The following is a 19,210-nucleotide window of genomic DNA, read 5'->3' as shown; positions in this document are numbered from 1 at the left end:
AGGGGCGGGGAGGAACGGGTGGAAGACTGCGTCACGACGTACGCACAGACGTACGAAGCCGTCGCCAAGTAAGGGCAAAGACCTAGCGACGCGAAGGGAGGGCTAGGAGGAGCTAGACTGGACCATTTTTTTGGCTGGAGTGGGGGGGGATAGCGAATGGGGTAAAGGGAAACTAGGGAGAGGATGAAGTTGGCTATATTGTTGCGTATACGGCGGAAGGTGGGCTGGAGTATAAAGTTTAAGAGAGGCTCGAGACTACCCCTGACCTGGAACTAATGCTCCCACAGAGGTCCTCCCGGTGGTTTAGTCCGGCCTGGCCTACCGGACCTGCCCGACCAACGTCGGCCGCGGCTCAGCTAAGCTCCCGGCACCGCCTCCTTCTAGCCCGCGGTAGGCTGCGGCGCTTCTGTGGGTGGGGGAAGGCAGGACTGACGCAGAGTGAGTTTAGGGGATGGAGACACGGACTCCTGGCGCGGGAGACTGGGGGAAGGGGTTGGCTCCCCAGGGGCAGGGATGGGGTGGGGGCGGGGGTGCGACGTTGCTAGGAGATGTGCTTGTGTGACCCCAGCCTCGCGAGGGCGGCTTGGTGTCATCGCCACTGGCCTCGGGAACCTGCCAAGGGAAGCGGCCCGAGGGCCGGGAAGCGGAGGCCTTTTGTGGGGACGCTGAGATGCCGGTTGGGCCCATCTGAGACTTTTCTGAGTCCTTTGGATCCCTGAATATAAATGGGAGATTAGTAGGGGCAATTCCGGGAACGAGAGGCATCATTCTGGGGAAGGTTGACCCAAAGGAGGCCCCGTAGAGGCTACGGAGATTTTCTAGGATAGTGAGAACCTGCTTCTTATCGCCTCGGTCTGCAAAGGAGAACAAGACGGAGGCTTTGCTCCGTGACTTTTTATTCCAGTCCGGAAGAAAGTTAAAATGTAAATCAATAAGGAAGATAACAGCAAGTGCCACATGCCTGCCCCCTAAGACAATAGTACTGGGTGAAGTGGTAGAAGATGGGGAGCGGGAGGGTCACTCGTTCGGTTAAGGTTTTTCAGGCAAGGCCAGGTTTCGTAAAGATGCGAGAAAAGAGAGAAGCTAGGGAATGGACTTTATAGATGGAGAAAAGAGCCAACGGGAAGGGTTCTGAGGAAGGAAACGACGAGAAAGCCAGGTGGCTGGAACTGAAAGAACAAGGGCCAGAGTGATCTGTGATGGAGAAATGGCAGGGCCTGGTCAAGCAGAGCATTTTAGCCCAAGGTAAGGGTTTGGTTACCTGAGGGTTTTGAGAAGGGCAGTGACCTGATTTACATTTTTACAGAAAGTCCCTTGGCTGCTAGATAGAGAAGGGTAGAAGTTGTCAGACCTGTTAGGAGGCTGCTGCAGTAAGCCAAAGGAGAGATGGGTAGTGGCAGTGGAAATGTTGATAATTAAATTCATAATGCATTTTGGAAGTAGAGCTCGGAAGACTTGCTGCCGGATTGGATATGAAGTGTATGGGAAGAGGAGGAACCAAGGAAAACAGTTTGGGAGGGAATATCCTAAATTCTCTTTTAAAAATACTAGATTTGCTAAGTCAATTAACCATCCAGGAGAAGATGTCGAGAAGTTATATCAAATCAGGGGGAATGTCCTAGAGAAAATATATAGAGGGGGTTTTAGAGACTACCCAGAGAAGAAGAGAAGCCAGATAAGGCCTCAGAGATAAAAGAAGGCTCCCTTAATATCCCACAATAATGAGACTCACTGTCATAATCAGTGAGACTCATCCACTCACTAGCCAGCTTCTGTTCATCCTCTGAGTCCTGGCTCAGATCTCTTCCTTCCCTTATACCCCAGCTGTCAGTGCTTTTGGACTTGTGCACAGGTGATTTCTGTCCATTACAGCAAGCCTGACTTTGATTGTTAATTGTATGTCCGACTCCCCACGGGCTATTTCTTCTTTGTGTCCTGCTGGCTCCTAGTACAGAGCTTTGCCCATAGGGCCCACTATATGGTTACAGCTAGGTAGGAACGCTATTCATAAGGTATCAGTCATGGACTTCAACAGTTCTGACAAAGGGGATTTTGTCCTGCTCTTGCTGCCGCTGCCAACCACAATCTAGATATGGTTAATCTCATAAAATCTAGAAAGGATACCAGAAGAAGTTTCAGAAGGCCTGGGTTTCAATCTTGGATCTGCTACTGACCAGCAGTGGCATTGGATAAGGTCTTTTTCATTGAGCTGGAGGGGTTGGCCTAAATTAGAGATTACAAACTGGCAAGACAGTTTGCATACAAACATATCGTTCATCCCACAAAGTGATGTAAATTTAAATTCTTTTAAATTTACTTACCAACATTTAAAAATTGGACATCAAAATCCAGATTTTCAGCTTCATTTGAAAAATGAGACATCTGGCAACACTAGCCTGAGGTTCCTACACTGCAACAGTCAGCTGGAGCCAATAAGCTTCTTCCCACCCACCCCCCTCCTCTAAAACTATCTCCCTGACCTGTGGGCATTTGATTTGCAGTTCTTGGTATAGCCCTGTGCTGTTCCTAAGGAGCCATTAGCTACTTGTAGCTATTTATTTGTTTTTTTACATGTGGCTATTTAAATAAAAATGTAAATGCCAATTCCTCAGTTGCAGTAACCAGATTTCAAGTGCCCAGTAGCCACATGTGGCCAGTGGCTAGCTACCCTGTTGGACAGCACAGTTATAGAATATTTCCATCATTGAAATACATTTTGTTGGTCAGCACTGGACTGGAGGAGCTTGAAGGTACTCTGGGTGCCAGTCATTCCACACTTGTAGAGATGGGCAGTCATTGCTCCTACTCTCAAGGGATTTTGTCTAGTAAGGAGCTTGCTTCCTCTGCAGATGGGAAAAGTTGTTCATTTCGTAGTTACTTGATAGTTGGAGGGCACTTAGAAACTGTCTTGAGGGCAGGGACCCCTACCCAAGGAGGGTGAGGTTATTCAACAGATGGTTTGATCAAGGGTCAGATGCTAGAAAGCTCCAGCTATATCTAAAGTTCTAACTAAACCTCTTTTGTCAGTTTCCTAATCCATTTCCCTAGGAAATTATCACAAAGGAGGGATTTAAATGTTAATTTAAACCTAAGTGTTTGTTGTTCTCAGACTTCCCCAGTTCCTATGAAGGGGTGAAATCCTGGGTAGTTCTGAATGAATGAATGGGGTTGATTTTTAGCATTGACCTAGTTTTCATCTATTTCCAGCACACATACACCCCCCACACATGTCTAACACATCCTCCTACTTCTGGTAACTGGTTCTCACCACCTCTGACTGACCCTTACTTTGTCTTTGTCTCTTAAAATATGCTGATAAGGAAACATACTTCCATTTCTTTTGAATTGAGGGGCCAAAACTTGGTTTCCATTTAGAACTTCTGTCTTTGAGGGGAAAAAGAGCTATATCTCTCTTGGTTACAAAAGCCTGATTGGAGTTCCCCTTACAAGTATAATCTCGAGTGTGCTCCTATGCTGGTATATTTAGAATGAGCTACTTGCCGCCTATGATCTTGTTTGGGATAATTTAGAAGTCTTTCAGACATCAGTATTTTTGTTTTTCCCTGTGTTCTGGAGATTTCCCATATTACAGGACCTAACCTAATTTCCATTCCTTTAAGTAAAATAAAAACACGGTCTACCTTCTCCCTGCCTCCTATCTCTGACACACCATATTGTCACTTTCTGTGTAAAAAGATGCTGTTTCAGAGAATAGCTGTGGTATGATTAAGTATACCACACAAGCATATCCTGAGATTTGCAAAACAATGTGTGGCTTTACACTTCCCTTTTTGGATTCTAGTAACCAAAAACTGAGTCCAGGACAGGAAACAAGTCCATTGGGTGTGTGTGTCTGTGTGTCTGTGACTGTCTGTCTGTTAATGAAGAGAGAGGAGAGAGGGTAGAGATGTGTGGAGCACAGCTTATCTTGAAGGTTATTCGATTTGGGTAAGGATGATACTGTGTAGGATATGGGTGTACACCAGAAAGTAGGAAATATAACAGATGTAGGAGAAAAACACACCAAAGGATAAGCAAGGAGTAAGAGATAAAGGAAGAAAAATAGGAAGGGAAGTCTGGGCATGCTTTCGATGTTGGCACCTGCATTATATTTCCAGTAAGAAGTATGTGCTGTGGTCTGAAGATAAGCGGTGCCTCCGACAGGGTTATTTACTCATACTGAAGAACAATAGCCCTTTACTGTACAGGGATTATTAATGATCAGAGGGAAACAGCTTTAGGAAAATCCATTACTATCACAAAGCAATAAATCCACAGGCAGCACGCTTCTTTTCCCTCCTCTGCAGACAAAGCTTAGCATAGATAAAAGAGGCCTCATTGTTTCTTCTTTATTTCCTCCTATTCAGGTAACATTTGCCTTTGTTAATTCCCAATGCTAAGTGATTTACATGGGTTATCTCATGAATAATACTTACCACAACTCTTTGAAGAGGGTTCTATGTTACCCCATTTCACATTTTAAGAAACTGAGGCTCAGGAAGACTTGACCAATGTAGTGAAGTCAGAATTCAAACCCAGGTTTGACCATTCCAGAACCCATTTGCTCATTAGTTGCATTGTATCTTCTGTTCCTTACGTATGTGGAAAAACTTGGAATGCCTAAAACCAAGACAGTCATTCTTTACTCTGCTTTCCGGGGCAAGAAAAACTGTTTGCTTTGGCATTATGAGAGCATTTCAGTTCCCTAGAGGTTTTCCAAGTGACAGAGCTTTAAATTAAAATTTTGTAGGTTTGACCCCTGATCATTTGAGTGCAATGGATCTATTCCCCAGAAGGATTTTTTTTCCAAGAAAAAAATGTATCAGAACCATATTTTTCTATATGTTTGATTCTAAGCTTCATGGAAACATAGTAAATCATTTCAGTCCAGGGCACTAACCATTACTGGGTTTTAAAAAATTGAAGAGTAAGGGTTACATTATAACTGTGTATCCTGTACTGCCTTAGCTGGCACTGATTAAGGCCTCCTCCCCAAATAACAGTCTTAAGTTCCTTATCCTGACACCCACAGTACCACTCTTAAAAACATCATTGTGAGGGTTACTTAGTATTTTTAAATACTGGTCCAAATACCAACACGTATGAGAATGGGCATTACTGGTGACTATTCTGTGTGTGTAAATTTATTCTTCTAACAAATATATTTCAAGCTCCAACTTTGTACCAGGCCTAAGAGTATGATGAATGAGGCATAGTCCTAACCTTCTAATTTATCCCTCCCCAAAACACACACAGTGGAGGAAGAAAGGTAAGCCAAACAGAAACTTAGAATAGGATGAACAGTAGGACACAAATGTGCTGGAGGGACATAGCTGAACCCATTTCAGCAGGAAGAAGGCACCCTGCGAAAAGTAAGGCAAGTCCAAGGATGAGAATCAGCAGCTAGGCAAAGAAAGAATATTTCAGTTGTGTGAATTTGGGCCTTCATTTGACAAAAAGAAGGGGTGTCAGATCTAAGGAGATTGGGACAGCAGGAGAGGGACAGGCCAGCATGGGTGCCCAATGAACACGTAAGACAGTGATTTCATTTGGGTGAGTTTCACAATCACCACCACCCCCACCCACCCACCCACTCAATCATGAAGTAGTTGGGGGAGAAATTTGACTATATTACATTCATTAGGAGAAAAAAAAATTCCACCTAGGGGCACATATTGAAAGAATGGAAAGAGTCTTTCCTTCAACCTGGGGTTTGAAAGTCAATTCCCATTGCCTTTTCTGTCCCTTGTTTATACTGCAACACTTTTTCTTAAGTAGAAGGCAAAGCCTCATGAGAGTCCAACACTGGGAATTTTGACATTCCTGAGACCAGAGTCATACTTCTATAAATTTCATCTGGAGAAGGAATTTTCATCTCTGCTCTTAAACTCCTCAGTGTTCATGCTGTGATGATCTTTCCAAAGGTGGGGAAAAGGGTGAAGTGGATAAATCCCCTAATACGAGCATATCTTCCCACAGGCCTCCTGTAAAACTATCTAGACATGCCACGTGCCTACATGTGCTGTGTAGAGTGGATTCTTGGAGCCTACCCAGACCTTTCACTCTTTCCACTCACCATAGAGTAGAAGGGTGAGTGAGTGGTGTGTTTTGTTTTGTTTTAGATTGATTACTTCCCCATTATTCCAAAATAAAAGTGGGAAAGCTCTTGGTCAGGAAAATAATCATCCAGCTTTATTGGCTCTTAATCCCAACTCTCCTGTCAATTAGATGGCATTAGGCAAGACTTTTTTTCACCATCTGCAAGGTAACAATTTGAAATCCAGCACATTTTAAAAGATATAAATTAGACCGTGATACTCCAACTTGCTTAAAATCTGCCAATGTCTTCCTTTGGTTTTTATACTACAAACCACACTCCTTTTCAGGACCTACCCTCCCAACCTGTGCTGGATTCTGCTCACCTGCAGCCTCACCTCCCTGACAGGTTCTGGCTGCAGGCTGCATTGACTATGCTTACCACCTCACAGTCTTTGTTGGTTCCCACCCTCTTCCTGAAGCACCTTTCCCTTAACCCTTCCCTCTAACAGCCTCCTTCATGTCATTCAGGACTCAAATGTCACTAACCACCCAAAATAAAATAAGCCTGCCCCTATTCATTTGTTCATCATGTTACTGGTTCATTCCTAGGGAGCACATATCACCATCAGAAATTGTCTTTTTCTTGTATCTCATCTGCTCTGTCACTAGGATGTAAGCTTCAGGAGGGCAGGGACCATAGCTGCTTGTTTATCAAGGTTGTGTATCCCTAGAATCTCCTGGTGCCTGGTCCCAATGGGTACTGATGGATGGATAATTGCTTGGGAGGGACCAGTAAGGCCTGCAGAGTGGTAGCACTGTAATGAGCCCTGGTGCCTTTTCTGTTATGTCAGCTCCCTGTGGAGTGTCAGAACAGAGCTGCCATAAGGAACTGAAGAGCAGCAAGGTCCTGCCAAGTGCATAGCCTCCTTTAAAGGTGCTGATGGGCAACGTAAATTATAAAGGAAGGGCAATTGCAGAGAAGAAGGAAGGGCAGATGGTATACAGAAAACCTTATTAAAAGGTTATTCATCAAGGTGAAAAAAATGGTCTTTTGCCCTTTGTGGGAAGGGAACAAAATTGTTCAGTTCCTATTGTCACAACTGGCTAAGCTCTTTATTTTTTATTTTAAATATTTTATTTCTTTATTTGAGAGAGAGGAGGAGCAGAGGGAGAGGGACAAGCAGGCTCCAAGCTGAGCACAGGGCCTACGTGGGGCTCAGTTCCACAACCCTGAGATCATGACCCAAAATGAAATCAAGAATGGAGGCTCAACCAACTGAGCCACCCAGGTACCCCGGGCTAAGCTCTTTAAAGCAGTTAACAGACATTCAACCACATTCACTGAGATCGAGCATCCTATTTAGTGATTAAAAATTAGGGCTGGATTCCCGACGTTCTGGGTTTGAATCCTGACCTCACCTCTTTTTTTTTTCTTCTTTTTTTCTTTTTCTTCTTTTTTTCTTTTTCAAGTAAAGTCTACACCCAGTGTGAGGCTTCAACTCACAGCCCTGAGATAAGAGTCTCTGCTGACTGAGCCAGCCAGGCACCCCCTGGCCCCTTCTCTTAATAGCTGATGTGACCCCTGGACAAGTTACTTACCTCTCTGCATCAGGTTTCTCCTTTATAAAGGGGATAATGGTAGTTATCTACCTTAAAGAATTGTGATGATTTGGGGAGTTAACATATGTAAAGCACCTAGCAAAGCCTCTGGCACAGAGTTAAGTACAAAGCAAAATGTAGTATCATTATCATTATTCTAATGAGCAAAACAGTCCAAGCCCTCCAGGAATTCAGAGACTGTGAAGAAAAAGACAATGAAATTGCAAAATAGCAATGGCTGGCTGTGATAGTAGCAGAGAGAAAGGTGCCCCAGAAAAGCTTGAGAGCAAGTGGGTGTCTACTACTAGGTGCAGTCGGGTGGCTAGCAGAAAATCGGCATTGTACGTGGATGGCTCAGCCAGAATAAACACCAAGGCAGGACAGCAGGGTGCCTTAGAACAGTAACTTTGAAACTTGTTTTTCAGACCCTGTATCTCAATTTGTAGTAGTATTTACCCATATTTTAAACCAGCTTTAAAAACTTTTGTGATACATTTATTTAAAGGAAGCTCTATATTGCTATATCAAAATCACTTTAAATTATGGGTTTGATGGACGATTACAGTACCTTAAAAGAATCATAATAGGAAAATATTTGTACATCCAAAGAAATCACCTTCCCAACCAATCTTTGGGACACCTGCTGTAGGGGAAACATCTCGCAACTGTGACCAGAGGCCAAAATACACTAGCAGCAACATTTGTCAACCTTTGCTTGGTGGCACAGGCTGTAGTTGGTAGATGCTTGGTAGTGAATTTTATCTTGGTACTGTGCTTATATGGGGTGCGATTTTAAGCAAAGACCAGTTTCCAGTCACATTTCTCCCAGGGACACTGATATCTCTTATCTTTCCTCATTCTCGGGTTTTGTGGTTAGGGAAATAAAACAGTTTGATGAAATGTCAGTCTCAGAATAAAAGTTACAAAATTTTAAGAACTCTTTAAGAATTGACTTCGTAGGGTGTCTGGGTGACCCAGTTGGTTAAGTTGTCTGACTTGGGCTCAGGTCATGATGTCAGGGTCCTGGGATTGAGCCCAGTGTCAGGCTCCCCACTCATTAGAGATTCTGCTTATCTCTCTCCCCCTGTCCCCCTTCCTGCTTGCTCTCTCTCTCTCTCACTTACGAGTAAATAAATAAATGAAATCTTAAAAAAAAAAAAAAAGGAATTGACCTTGTGGTCAGTTGTGACTGTGGGTCAGTTGTGGTCCCCTAGGGGTGCCTGGGTGGCTCAGTCAGTGGAGCATGTGACTCTTGATATAGGGGTTGTGAGTTCGAGCCCCACGTTGGGTGTAGAGATTACTTAAAAATAAAATCTTAGAAAAAAATTGTGGTCCTTTAGACAGTTTGATATTCCTCATGTTGCCTGTAGGAAAATCCCAGCAGACCTCACTGCATCAGATCAACCCTTGAGACAAGTGAAGAAAAGGGGCTGCTTCAGCCTTGCACCAGTAGTGAGAGATCACGGATAGTTCCAAAAGAATAAATGTTGGTTTCTATCCATTAAATCTGTTGAAAGGAGAACTCTTTGGGAAAAGGCACTTTCTCTAAACAGGTTGCTTCCTAGGAACAAAGACAAAAATATAAACCAAAGGGAAAAGAGCTTGAAGAAAAAAATTATATATGGTCAGTTTTGTTTCTAGAATCCCAAGCTTTCTGTATCATGAGGTATTTTCATTTATTCAGCAAACGTTTGTTGAATACTAGTTACACACTTGGCTAGGTACCAAGAATTGAGCAGTAAATAGGATGGACGTGGTTACTGTCCCCATAAACATGAGGATCAATTGGGGGAAGACAGACACCAACAAACCATATTACTTGAGTGATTAGTGCTACAAGGAAGAAATTTAAGAATCCTCAGGAAGGGTCAACAGAGCCCTGCACCTAATGCATGTGGTGCGGGGAGGGGGAAGGATTTTCTGAGACATCCATGTTTGGGGAACTGAAGGAGGAGTTGGGGTTGGTCAGGTAAAAGGGAGGAGGCCAGGAGAGAGCCTTCTAGAAAGGGGGAACAGCATGAAAACTAAGAAACACATGATTCCCTCAAAGAACTGAAAGAAATCGAGTAAGAAAACAACAAAAGAGGCATTTTTCTTGTCTTTTCTCTGAAGACTTGGAAGAAAGTGTTCTTAAGCTAGACTTGCTAATAGTACACAACGGGGAATACAGCTTTAGACCTTTCTCTCTAGGAATCTTTGTGACTTGGGTTTTCTGGGTCACCTAGTGTTGGAGAAGGAGACATCACTTATCTCCCTTTCGGGATTAGTTTTCAAAATACTTAAAACATTAATTAAAGTGTTTTGAAAATAGTCCTATTAAGTACCAATTGTTAGTACTGCTTGTTACCTTGAGTACTCTAATTGCAGGGCTTGTGTATCTGACTATGGTATATGATCAGTTACAGTTTGAAGCTGTGGCTCTTTCAAGTAGTGGAAGGAAACCAGTGAAAAGTCAGGCTTTGGAGACGGTTGCTGCTGTTTTAGTATGACAGACCTCCTTCACTTTCCTCAAGTGTCACGCAGTAAGGGAAGTTTCATCTGCTAATGACAGGGAAGTGAAGCAATCATTAATAGAAGTTACAGACTCCCTGCCCCTCACAGGAACTGACTCACGTATTTTCATATGAAACCATGGAGTTTTAGGGAGAACCAGAAACTCAGAAACCTGTTTCCTTACCAGGAAAAGTCATCATCTCATCATCTCTTGGGTTTTTATTACAATTAGCCACAAAGCATGATGTTCTGTCTTGGTTTTTACAGATTTCTTCTAAGCATTTTTATTTTTTTTTTTGTAAGGCATCATGCACATCAGAATTGGTGTTGATTATAATTTTGTTTTTATCTTTGGAATTGGGTGAAGCAGTGCTTTCATGCTTTTCAGCAAATGGTTAAGCCTTGGTTCATTCTGTGTTGCTCAAGAAAGGTCACCAGGGTCAGGAAGGGCAATCATATTAAAAAATTCTCTGTAAGGTAAATTATTTGCAGGTACTTAGAATGTCTAGATAAATATACCTCTTTCCAGCTCCCATTGCATTATTTAGCTGCCCAAGTTCTCATAAGCTCAGGACCATCCTAAAGCATACAGTCTCCACATGTGACACCCCCCCCCTTGGGTTGGAAATGGGTTCTGTTCCAAAGGGCAGTGAGCAGCCTACTTCCCCATTCTGATGAGCCTGTTTGAGGAAAGCCCAGTACTCAATGAGGTGTCCCAGTGCCTGGCCCTGCTACTCACTTACCAAATCTGTCCTTGTCTTCCCAGCCTACCCCATTCTCTAAAATCTGACTAATCAGAATCTTCTATAGTAGTGAGAATTTTTTTTTCTGTCTTCTTTTAGTTGTAGAAGTAAATAGTAAAGACATAGGCTGAAGTTTTTGCATAAGTAAAGAAAAAAAAATAGGGGGAGAAAAAAAAAGAAATACCTAATGTTCAACATTAGGACATTAGTAGGAGAATGGACAAATATACTGGGATATCTTCATACAGTGAACTGAATTGCAGTATTGAGAATATATGAGCTAGAGCTACATGTAACAACACAGATGAACATGAGCAAAAAAAAGCAAGTTTCAGAAGGACATAATACCTTTTACATAGAGAGCTGACCCTTGAACAACATGGGTTTGAACTACACGGGTCTATTTGTAAACAGATTTCTTTTGATAAGTACAGAACAGCACTGTAAATGTATTTTCTCTTCCTCATGATTTTCTTAATAACATTTTCCTTTCTCTAGCTTATTTCATTGTAAGAATATAATATGTAGTAAGTATACATAGGTGTTCATTGACTTTATGTTATCAGTAAGGCTTTATGTCAACAGTAGGCTATTAGTAAAACTTGGGGAGTCAAAAGTTAATCAGATTTTTGACTACGTGGAGGTCAGTACTCCTCAGCCCCATGTTGTTTTAAGGGTCAACTGTATAAGATTTGTAAACTTGCTAAGCAATACTAGATAATGTTGAGTGTAAAGCTATGTGTGAGAAGACAAATAACAAGTTCAGGATATGGCTCATTCTAAGAGAGAGGAAGGGAAATTTGACTAGAAGGGGTATATACAAATGTATATGTAATGTATTCTTTAAGATCCATTGTGAATATTTGGCTATTAATTATATTCTCTGTATCTTTTGGCATACCTGAAATATTTCATAATAAAAATAGTTGACAAATTTTTTTTTCAGGAATTTAATCTTTAAAAATGCAATTAGCTTTGGGAATATACTTAGGTCAGGACTCACTTAGCCAAGTCCTCTGAAATTAAAACTAGTGTTTCAGAGGAAAAACCCAAAGAGGCCACAAGCTCTTCAGTCTTCAGAAAGATTTTCAGTTGTACTTACTGTATGGTTCTTATGTGAACAAGAAAGCAGACCAACAATTTTGAGAGATATTTTCAATAAGGTTATGATAAACTAAAAGAGAGGTTGCCACCTGGCAGCCTCTGGGTAGAATCAAGCCTGCAGACCCATTTTGTTTGACCTTCGTGGTACTCAAACTTTCAAAAAGAATGAATTAGTGTCTTTATTGAGATTTCACATTTAAAAAATCTAGATTGCTACCTATTGTTAAAGTATTGGGAAATCTGGCATTCCTAGGCCTTCATTTCTTTCTTTCTTTTTTTTTTTAAGATTTTATTTATTATTTTAGAGAGACAGAGAGAGAGTGGGATGGGGGAGAGGGAGAGAGAAAATCCCAAGCAGACTCCACAGTGAGTACAGACCCTGACACGGGGCTTGATCCCACAACCCTGAGATCATGACTCAAGCTGGAATCGAGCTGGATGCCCAACTAACTGAGCCACCCATGCGCCACCCTAGGCCCTCATTTCTACATGGCAGCAGCTGCCTGGAGCTGAGTAGCAACTGTTCCTTTTCAGAGGACCTCTGTCCCCACCCAAGCAGGTTCTCTCATTTTATCTGCCAGGCCCTAGAGGTTCTTGAGTTTACAACCCCTACATTAAACTCAAGTTACTTAACTAGAAAATTTAGTTATTCAAAATGTGCCTTTTCCAGGCACGCTGGTGAGTGCTGTAGTTTTACAAAAATACACACTAAAAGCATCATTCCTAAGATAGTCTGGTAAAGAATTTAGGGCTTTAAAGTATAGCACATTTGAATTTTGGTTTACCGTGTTTGTAAAAATGGCCGTCATGGCCAACATTAACTCTCAACCATGGGATGATATACAAGGACAGCTGAGAGATCACTGGTATTCCTACAGCACTGTTCTGGCAATGCTACCGAACAGATCTGTTGAGAAAGAGCAATTATTTCTAGACTAATTAAAGAGCTTGATTAAAAAAATGTACATCTGCCTAGCTGCCTACTGTCAAATTGAATTTTCATGCAAATTTTCCCTCTTCTATTTTGGTGGGCCTGAGGATGACAACAGCAACACGACAAGAAGTTCTTGGCCTCTACCGCAGAATTTTCAGGCTTGCGAGGAAATGGCAGGCAGCATCAGGGCAGATGGAAGACACCATTAAAGAAAAACAGTACATATTAAATGAAGCCAGAACACTGTTCCAGAAAAACAAAAATGTAAGTAGGCCCCAACTGGAGATTGTAAGGAGGAGGGCAGTTTCTTGTGATGTTTGTTCTTTTCCGTCCGAAAATTGGGAGGACTGAACAGCACAGGTCACGGTGGCAGAATGTGGGGCTAGAAGGGCCCAGAGGCACAGCCGAGCTAGCTTGCTCAACTACTGGGAAGCAGAGCCCAGCCTGGGTTTCTCTTTTCATCTGTTGCAGGTCTCAGTCCAGCCTGTAAGTGGCTCAGTGTCCTCAGAAGACCCCATGAGCCAGGTGACACAAGCCAGGCCAGTGAGGGTTTTCAGGGGAGGAGCCATTCATCACACATTGCCTATTACCAGCCCCTCCCACAGGAGGTGGGCAGTTAAACTTTTTTTTCGATTCATAAACTATTCAAGGCCTCCAAGTATAAACCCATTCAGAGGGAAGAGAATAGGATTAAGACACAGGGTTCCCTTCATAACTTCACTTTGAACTCGAGCCTCTTTGGCTAGCAGAGTGAGTTTTCCCTTTGGGACCACAGAATTGGGTAAGATAGTGCCTCCATTAGCTAGTTTAATGGAACTGCCCACCCAGACACCAGGGAGCCAAAGACCATCTGTAAGAGGCTTGATTTAACCCATCCCAACAAACTAAAGCATTAGCTGTTAGCTCCTTATGAAGACTGCCTGGCACTAAGCATGGAAAGAGCCTTTCAGCTTCTGACTTTTCTTGCCTCCTTCTTATTGATCTCATGGAGTCAGTACTGTCATTGTTCCCGTCATGAAACCTCCTGACAGAGTACTCTCTCTTCCCTCTCTGACCCCTGTTTCTGTGTCCTTTTTGGCCCTGTCTTCACACCCTCCGGCCAACTGTAAGGATTCTCTGAAGGTCAGCCCTCTGCGCTGAGGCCCAGGGACCATGCAGCCACTTTATGATTCCAGCTCTCATATCTGAATACCCAGCCTCTGCCTCTCACCCATCACCTGAAGGAGCTCACGACAGGCATGATGATCCAAAGCAGAACTCCTCCTTCCACGAGGACACCTCCCCTTTCCAGTTTGCCTATTTCTGCTCTAGCTCCTGTCGCCACTCTGCAACTGTTTGCTCTCATTCTTTCAGTCAGCAAGTATTTGAATGCCCACCATGTGCCAAACACTGGACTAGATATAGAAGATATAAAATGAGCAAAACCAAGACAGGATCCCTCAAAGATGTTTCAGAGTTAGATGGTAAGAAGTGTAAAATTGTAGTTGGGGTAAACGCTACAAAAGAAACTCTCCCCACCTACAGTACCTTCCCCTTTTCAGAAGCCTTGAGGCCTCCCTGCTTCATAAAACCAACCTGCTCATGAAGCTGATCTCTGCCTTTCTGACCCTCCTCTAGCTTCTCCAAACTTTTTGTACCACACGCCAGAGTGTATTAAAAATGTCTGTTTTGTGTATTTTTATGAGCTTATTGTTACATTTAATGAACTTACTAATATATTTATAAATCAATATGAGTACATAAATGGGAGCTGTGGGCTCAGAAACTTTTTTTTGAAAGGAGTAGATAATGAAAAAGTTGGGAGACCACTGACCTATGCCTACCCCTGAGTAGTTGGTCATACTCTTTCTTGTTTGTCTCATTTATGTTGGTGTGGTCTCCCCAACCAGATTGTCAGTTCCTCGAGCATACAGACAATGTCTTATACTTTCTTGTGTATCCCATGGAAGCTGCCCTGTGGTTGTCACTAAATTCATGAGCATTTACAAATACTTTGGCTTGACTTACCTTCTCCAGGAAGTCTTCTTCAACTTCACTGTCTTCACTCAACCCCATGGCAGAAACCTATTCTGAATTCCTGTGTAGCCGTCTGCAGCAGTCATTGCCCTGTTGATTACATGCCTCCATGCCTTTTCTGGAGCTTTATGCATCAGAGTTGTAACCTTGATAGTTGAAGGCAGGGACCGTGGCCTCACAGGGTCTAGCCTGGTGTTGGAGATACCATAACAGCATGTGCCCAGTAAACCTTTTAAGGCTCGCTCATGTGAGGACTGCTCAAGACCCTTTGGGTTTTCAGTTATGGCAGTCATCAGTCCTTCCTTTGCCTCTGCTTGAACTGGCCTAGTGTGGTATGAGCCAGAGGGAAGTGTGTGTACCAGTGATGCTACATGAGTGAGACTATTTTGTCATGTCTGGGGAGGAGATAGATGGGTTTTTAATTTTAAGATACGTACTTGTTTTGCCATGTATTAGAAAATAGAGTATCAGATAATTTTACAAATACTATGCTTAGGAGACAGTACATTTAAAGAAAAAGTTTAATATTAGTATAAATGGTATATGGATATAGCAGAATCATGAAGGCAGCCTCTGAATGACTGAATTTGGAGAACTCTAACCCAGACTTGTTCAGAAGGACAGTTGGAGTCCTAAGAGCCCTCAGCCCCATAACCATACACATCTTTATCAGGGGCTTTTTTCTCCCTAGTCCCTTATGCAGATGTAGCTAGTTTCTTGGAACTTCACTTGCTGTAAGAGTTTAACAATAATCCAAAGGTATCTCGTGAATTGCTCTGAATCCTAATGGGCAAATGGGAACATGGAGATCTGTTCCCAATGTGGACATCAGAGCAACAGATTCTGAGAAGCACAGAGGTCAGAAAGCTGAGCCTCTGCCCCCAAGGGACTCAGCTGTACTTCTGTGCATTGCAGTTCCTAGAACTCTTCTTTGCTCCAAAAGGTACCACAGAACAGGCACGCCCTTAGAATTTCCAAGCCTCACTGGCCCAGACGTCACTGTGGGTGTCATCTGGGACTGGTGCAATCCCAGCTCTGCTTTGAAGCCCACTTGAAAACTCTTTGCAGAGCCATGTGTCAAGTCATTTTCCATCCTTGGAATGAAAGGGTTTCTGCCCTTCTATCTCACATTCTGTTTTTCAGAATGAACTTGCGATTCCTCTACTTGAAACTGGACTACCATGATTTGACTATTTGGGAATTTAAAAGGCCATTTCTTCCCCTTACCAATGAGCAAGGCAGTTTACAGTTCAAAAGAAGAGGTGGATCATTCTCCGATATCTTACTTAGGGGGTTTCTAGACAGCACTTGCTGCAACAGTTGGGCTAAAGTTTAATCAACGTGGGGAGGATATGAAGAATTCTCATTCAGTGCTGGTGGGAATATAAACTGGTACAACCTCTTAGAGGGTACTTTGAATCTAGAGGGAATGTCTGTAAGAATTAAAAATGCATGAACAAATACCCTTTGACCCAGCATTCTCTAGGAATTTATCTTTTAGATATATTTGCATGTAAGCCAAAAACAATTTTAGAGGGATCCATAACAGCATTGTTTATAATGGCAAAAGACTGGAAATAACCTAAATGTCCATCAGAAAATGGTTGATTGAATTATAACACAGCCTTATGTTGTGATTTTGTGCAGCTGTTAAAAAGCATGGGCATCTGTGTACATCTAGAAGGAGCTTCAAGTTGTTAGGGGAAAAGCAAGGTTCAAAACTAAGTGAGCTATCATTTGTGTAAGGAAAGAAAACTAAATATATACATGTATGCTTTTATCTATATAGAATGTCTCTGGAAGGACAAATAAGAAACTGCCAATAATTGTTGTCTATGAGAAGGGGAACTATGACAGGGGTAAAAGGGAGACTTCATTTTTATATTATATCCTTTTGTATTATTTGAATAATGTTTTACTATGTGCTGGTATTACCTATTGCAATAACTTTTTAAATGGTTAATCTACAGTAAACTTTATATTAAATTGCTTTTGATTTTTCAAATTCTCAGCATTTCATTTACTGGCTGGTGAACTGAGGAAGTTGAAGATGTACACCTCTACATAAGGAGCATTAGAAAGATGCTAACAGCCTCACCCATTTTCTTCTTTTAATAGCTCACAGACGCAGACCTGATTAAACAGTGTATAGATGAGTGCACAGCCAGGATTGAAATTGGACTGCATTACCAGATTCCTTATCCAAGGCCAGTAAGTGTGACCCCAGTTAACTTGTGGTGGGTGCTTATCCTCACCAACCCAGTCACTTCCAAGAATGTGTACCAAGAGGGCTAGCATTTGCCGAGAAGTCTAGAGCTTCTGTGGCAGGCATGTTGGAAGTAAGCTGTCCTTGCATGCCGCCAACCCATCACAACAAACTAAAATGTCAATGAATGCCTGATTTCTCCTACTCATACAACTTTCCCACATATAGAAGGGAAAGCCAGCTTATATTTATATAGCTTTCTCTTTTTGACTTTCATCTTTTTTATGGAAATATTTTTCTTTTTCTTTTTAATGAAAGATGGGTTTATTGGTAATAGCATTTTTAAAGGGGAGTGCATGAGGTGGGAAGTGAAAATGGTCCAAAATTCTCACCCTCTAGAAGTTACCACTCTGTTAGGTTGGGCCATATGAAATTGCCAGTGTTCTACTCTTGACCTGCAAAAACAAGAATTTCATACGTACTGCCTCAACCTAGTAGTTGGGCAATATATCCTTTGTCTTTTTTCTATATTCATGTACATACAGTTTCTTAATGTACATGGAATCCTGGGCATACTATTTGCTGCTTGCTTATTTTACTTCATCTGTTCTGGTCATCTCTGCCTCCCATCTTTTTAAATGGTTGTCGCTGTATCCTGTTACAAGAATGTGACATAACTTACCCAGCATCCATTTAGGAGTCATTTAGATTGGTCCCAGTTTCCCATGATGCACAGAATAGCTTTGTACACATAAACTTTTTTCCTCACCTTCTTTGGATTCTCATCTCACCATGTGATCTGTGGTCATTTTTCCCTCCATGCAGGCAATATGACAAGAGCACAAGCTCTGGAATCAGATCTGGGTTCAAATCCTGGTTCTACCACTTAATGTATATATAAGCTTAAACAAGTTATTTAACTTCTGAGCCTCCATTTCTCATCTATAGATATTATCTAATTCCTTACGAGATTATTGTAAGGATTAATGTGAATAAAGATTTTAAGGATTAATGAGTCTGTAGATTTAGTGCTTAGCAGAGAGCACAGTACCTAGTAAATCCTCAATGGATATAAGCTGCTGTAATGATTATAATTCTTAATATTATAATTATTCTTATTCTCATTATTCAGATTCATCTGCCTCCAATGGGCCTTACTCCACTACGAGGCCGGGGACTTCGAAGCCAGGAAAAACTGAGGAAACTTTCCAAACCAGTATATCTCAAGTCTCATGATGAGATTTCTTAACCCAGAAGAAAATTTATTTCTCAGAATGATGAGCCAACTAGGTCTTGAATGTAAACCAGATGACAAAACCCTTCTGTTTAATTAGGGGCAAAAATTTAAGTATCTTCTTAAAAACATCCAAAATATTGGTATTCACCCCATGGTCTGTGCTCACACATCCTTACAGTTCATCAGGTCTTGCTGCCTACACGGATGACACTAACCCTAGAGGTTACACCCTCGCTGAAGCATCATTTGGAAACAAGACTGAGGCCTGTATATAGAAGGAAGACAAAGCTTTTTCATGGAAATGCCATTTGCCAGACATGCCAGCTGATAGGAAGAAATTAGCCAGTTGTTGGAAGTTCTCATAGTTACTATAAAACTATACACCACCTTCAGAATATTTTTCAGGGGCGCCTGGGTGGCACAGCGGTTAAAGCGTCTGCCTTCGGCTCAGGGCATGATCCTGGCGTTACGGGATCAAGCCCCACATCAGGCTCCTCCGCTATGAGCCTGTTTCTTCCTCTCCCACTCCCCCTGCTTGTGTTCCCTCTCTCGCTGGCTGTCTCTATCTCTGTCAAATAAATAAATAAAATCTTAAAAAAAAAAAAAAAAAAAAGAATATTTTTCAGTTTTTTTCCCCCCAAGTTTTTGCTTAAAAAACAGTCTTGCTTGAAAGTGGGGTTTCTTTGTGTATATTTTGTTATCTTTTGACCTTCCCAATTTCCAGATAAATTCTCCTTAAAAAGTGCATCATTGGGGGTGGCTGGATGGCTCAGTCAGTTAAGCATCTAACTTTTGATTTCAGCTCAGGTCCTGATTCGAGGTCTTAGGTTTGAGCCCTG

At 42.1% G+C, this 19,210-nt stretch overlaps 1 protein-coding gene across 7 annotated transcripts; it reads left to right on the top strand.

Annotated features, from left to right (window-relative positions):
* Window positions 1-159: 159 nt before the first annotated feature.
* LYRM1 (LYR motif containing 1) lies at window positions 160-18,885 on the top strand. Of its 7 annotated transcripts, XM_040635248.1 has the most exons (5): window positions 261-390; window positions 5,980-6,090; window positions 13,017-13,176; window positions 17,047-17,139; window positions 18,267-18,885. In XM_040635248.1, exons 3-5 carry the CDS (start codon window positions 13,018-13,020, stop codon window positions 18,381-18,383), a joined length of 369 nt encoding a protein of 122 aa, XP_040491182.1. In that variant the 5' UTR covers window positions 261-390; window positions 5,980-6,090; window position 13,017; the 3' UTR covers window positions 18,384-18,885. The 7 variants fall into 7 exon arrangements, with proteins under 7 accessions (XP_008695420.1, XP_008695421.1, XP_008695426.1 ...); XM_008697198.2 differs by lacking the exon at window positions 5,980-6,090 and having other exon boundaries at window positions 160-438; window positions 13,028-13,176; XM_008697199.2 differs by lacking the exon at window positions 5,980-6,090 and having other exon boundaries at window positions 165-390; window positions 13,028-13,176.
* The last annotated feature ends 325 nt before the right edge of the window (window positions 18,886-19,210 follow it).

This window comes from Ursus maritimus, unplaced genomic scaffold, assembly GCF_017311325.1.
Source record: "Ursus maritimus isolate PB19 unplaced genomic scaffold, ASM1731132v1 scaffold_2, whole genome shotgun sequence".
NCBI classification, from domain to species: domain Eukaryota; kingdom Metazoa; phylum Chordata; class Mammalia; order Carnivora; family Ursidae; genus Ursus; species Ursus maritimus.
Note: the sequence above shows the minus strand (reverse complement) of the source record. Positions and strands in the feature narration are given on the sequence as shown.

Bases quoted from the DNA above. Each gene is read 5' to 3' on its own strand.
- LYRM1 (XM_008697198.2), top strand. From the start codon at position 276: ATGCTCCCACAGAGGTCCTCCCGGTGGTTTAGTCCGGCCTGGCCTACC. The intron at 13,177-17,046 runs GTAAGTAGGCCC...TTCTTTTAATAG, and splicing joins TGTTCCAGAAAAACAAAAAT to CTCACAGACGCAGACCTGAT. The intron at 17,140-18,266 runs GTAAGTGTGACC...CTCATTATTCAG, and splicing joins AGATTCCTTATCCAAGGCCA to ATTCATCTGCCTCCAATGGG.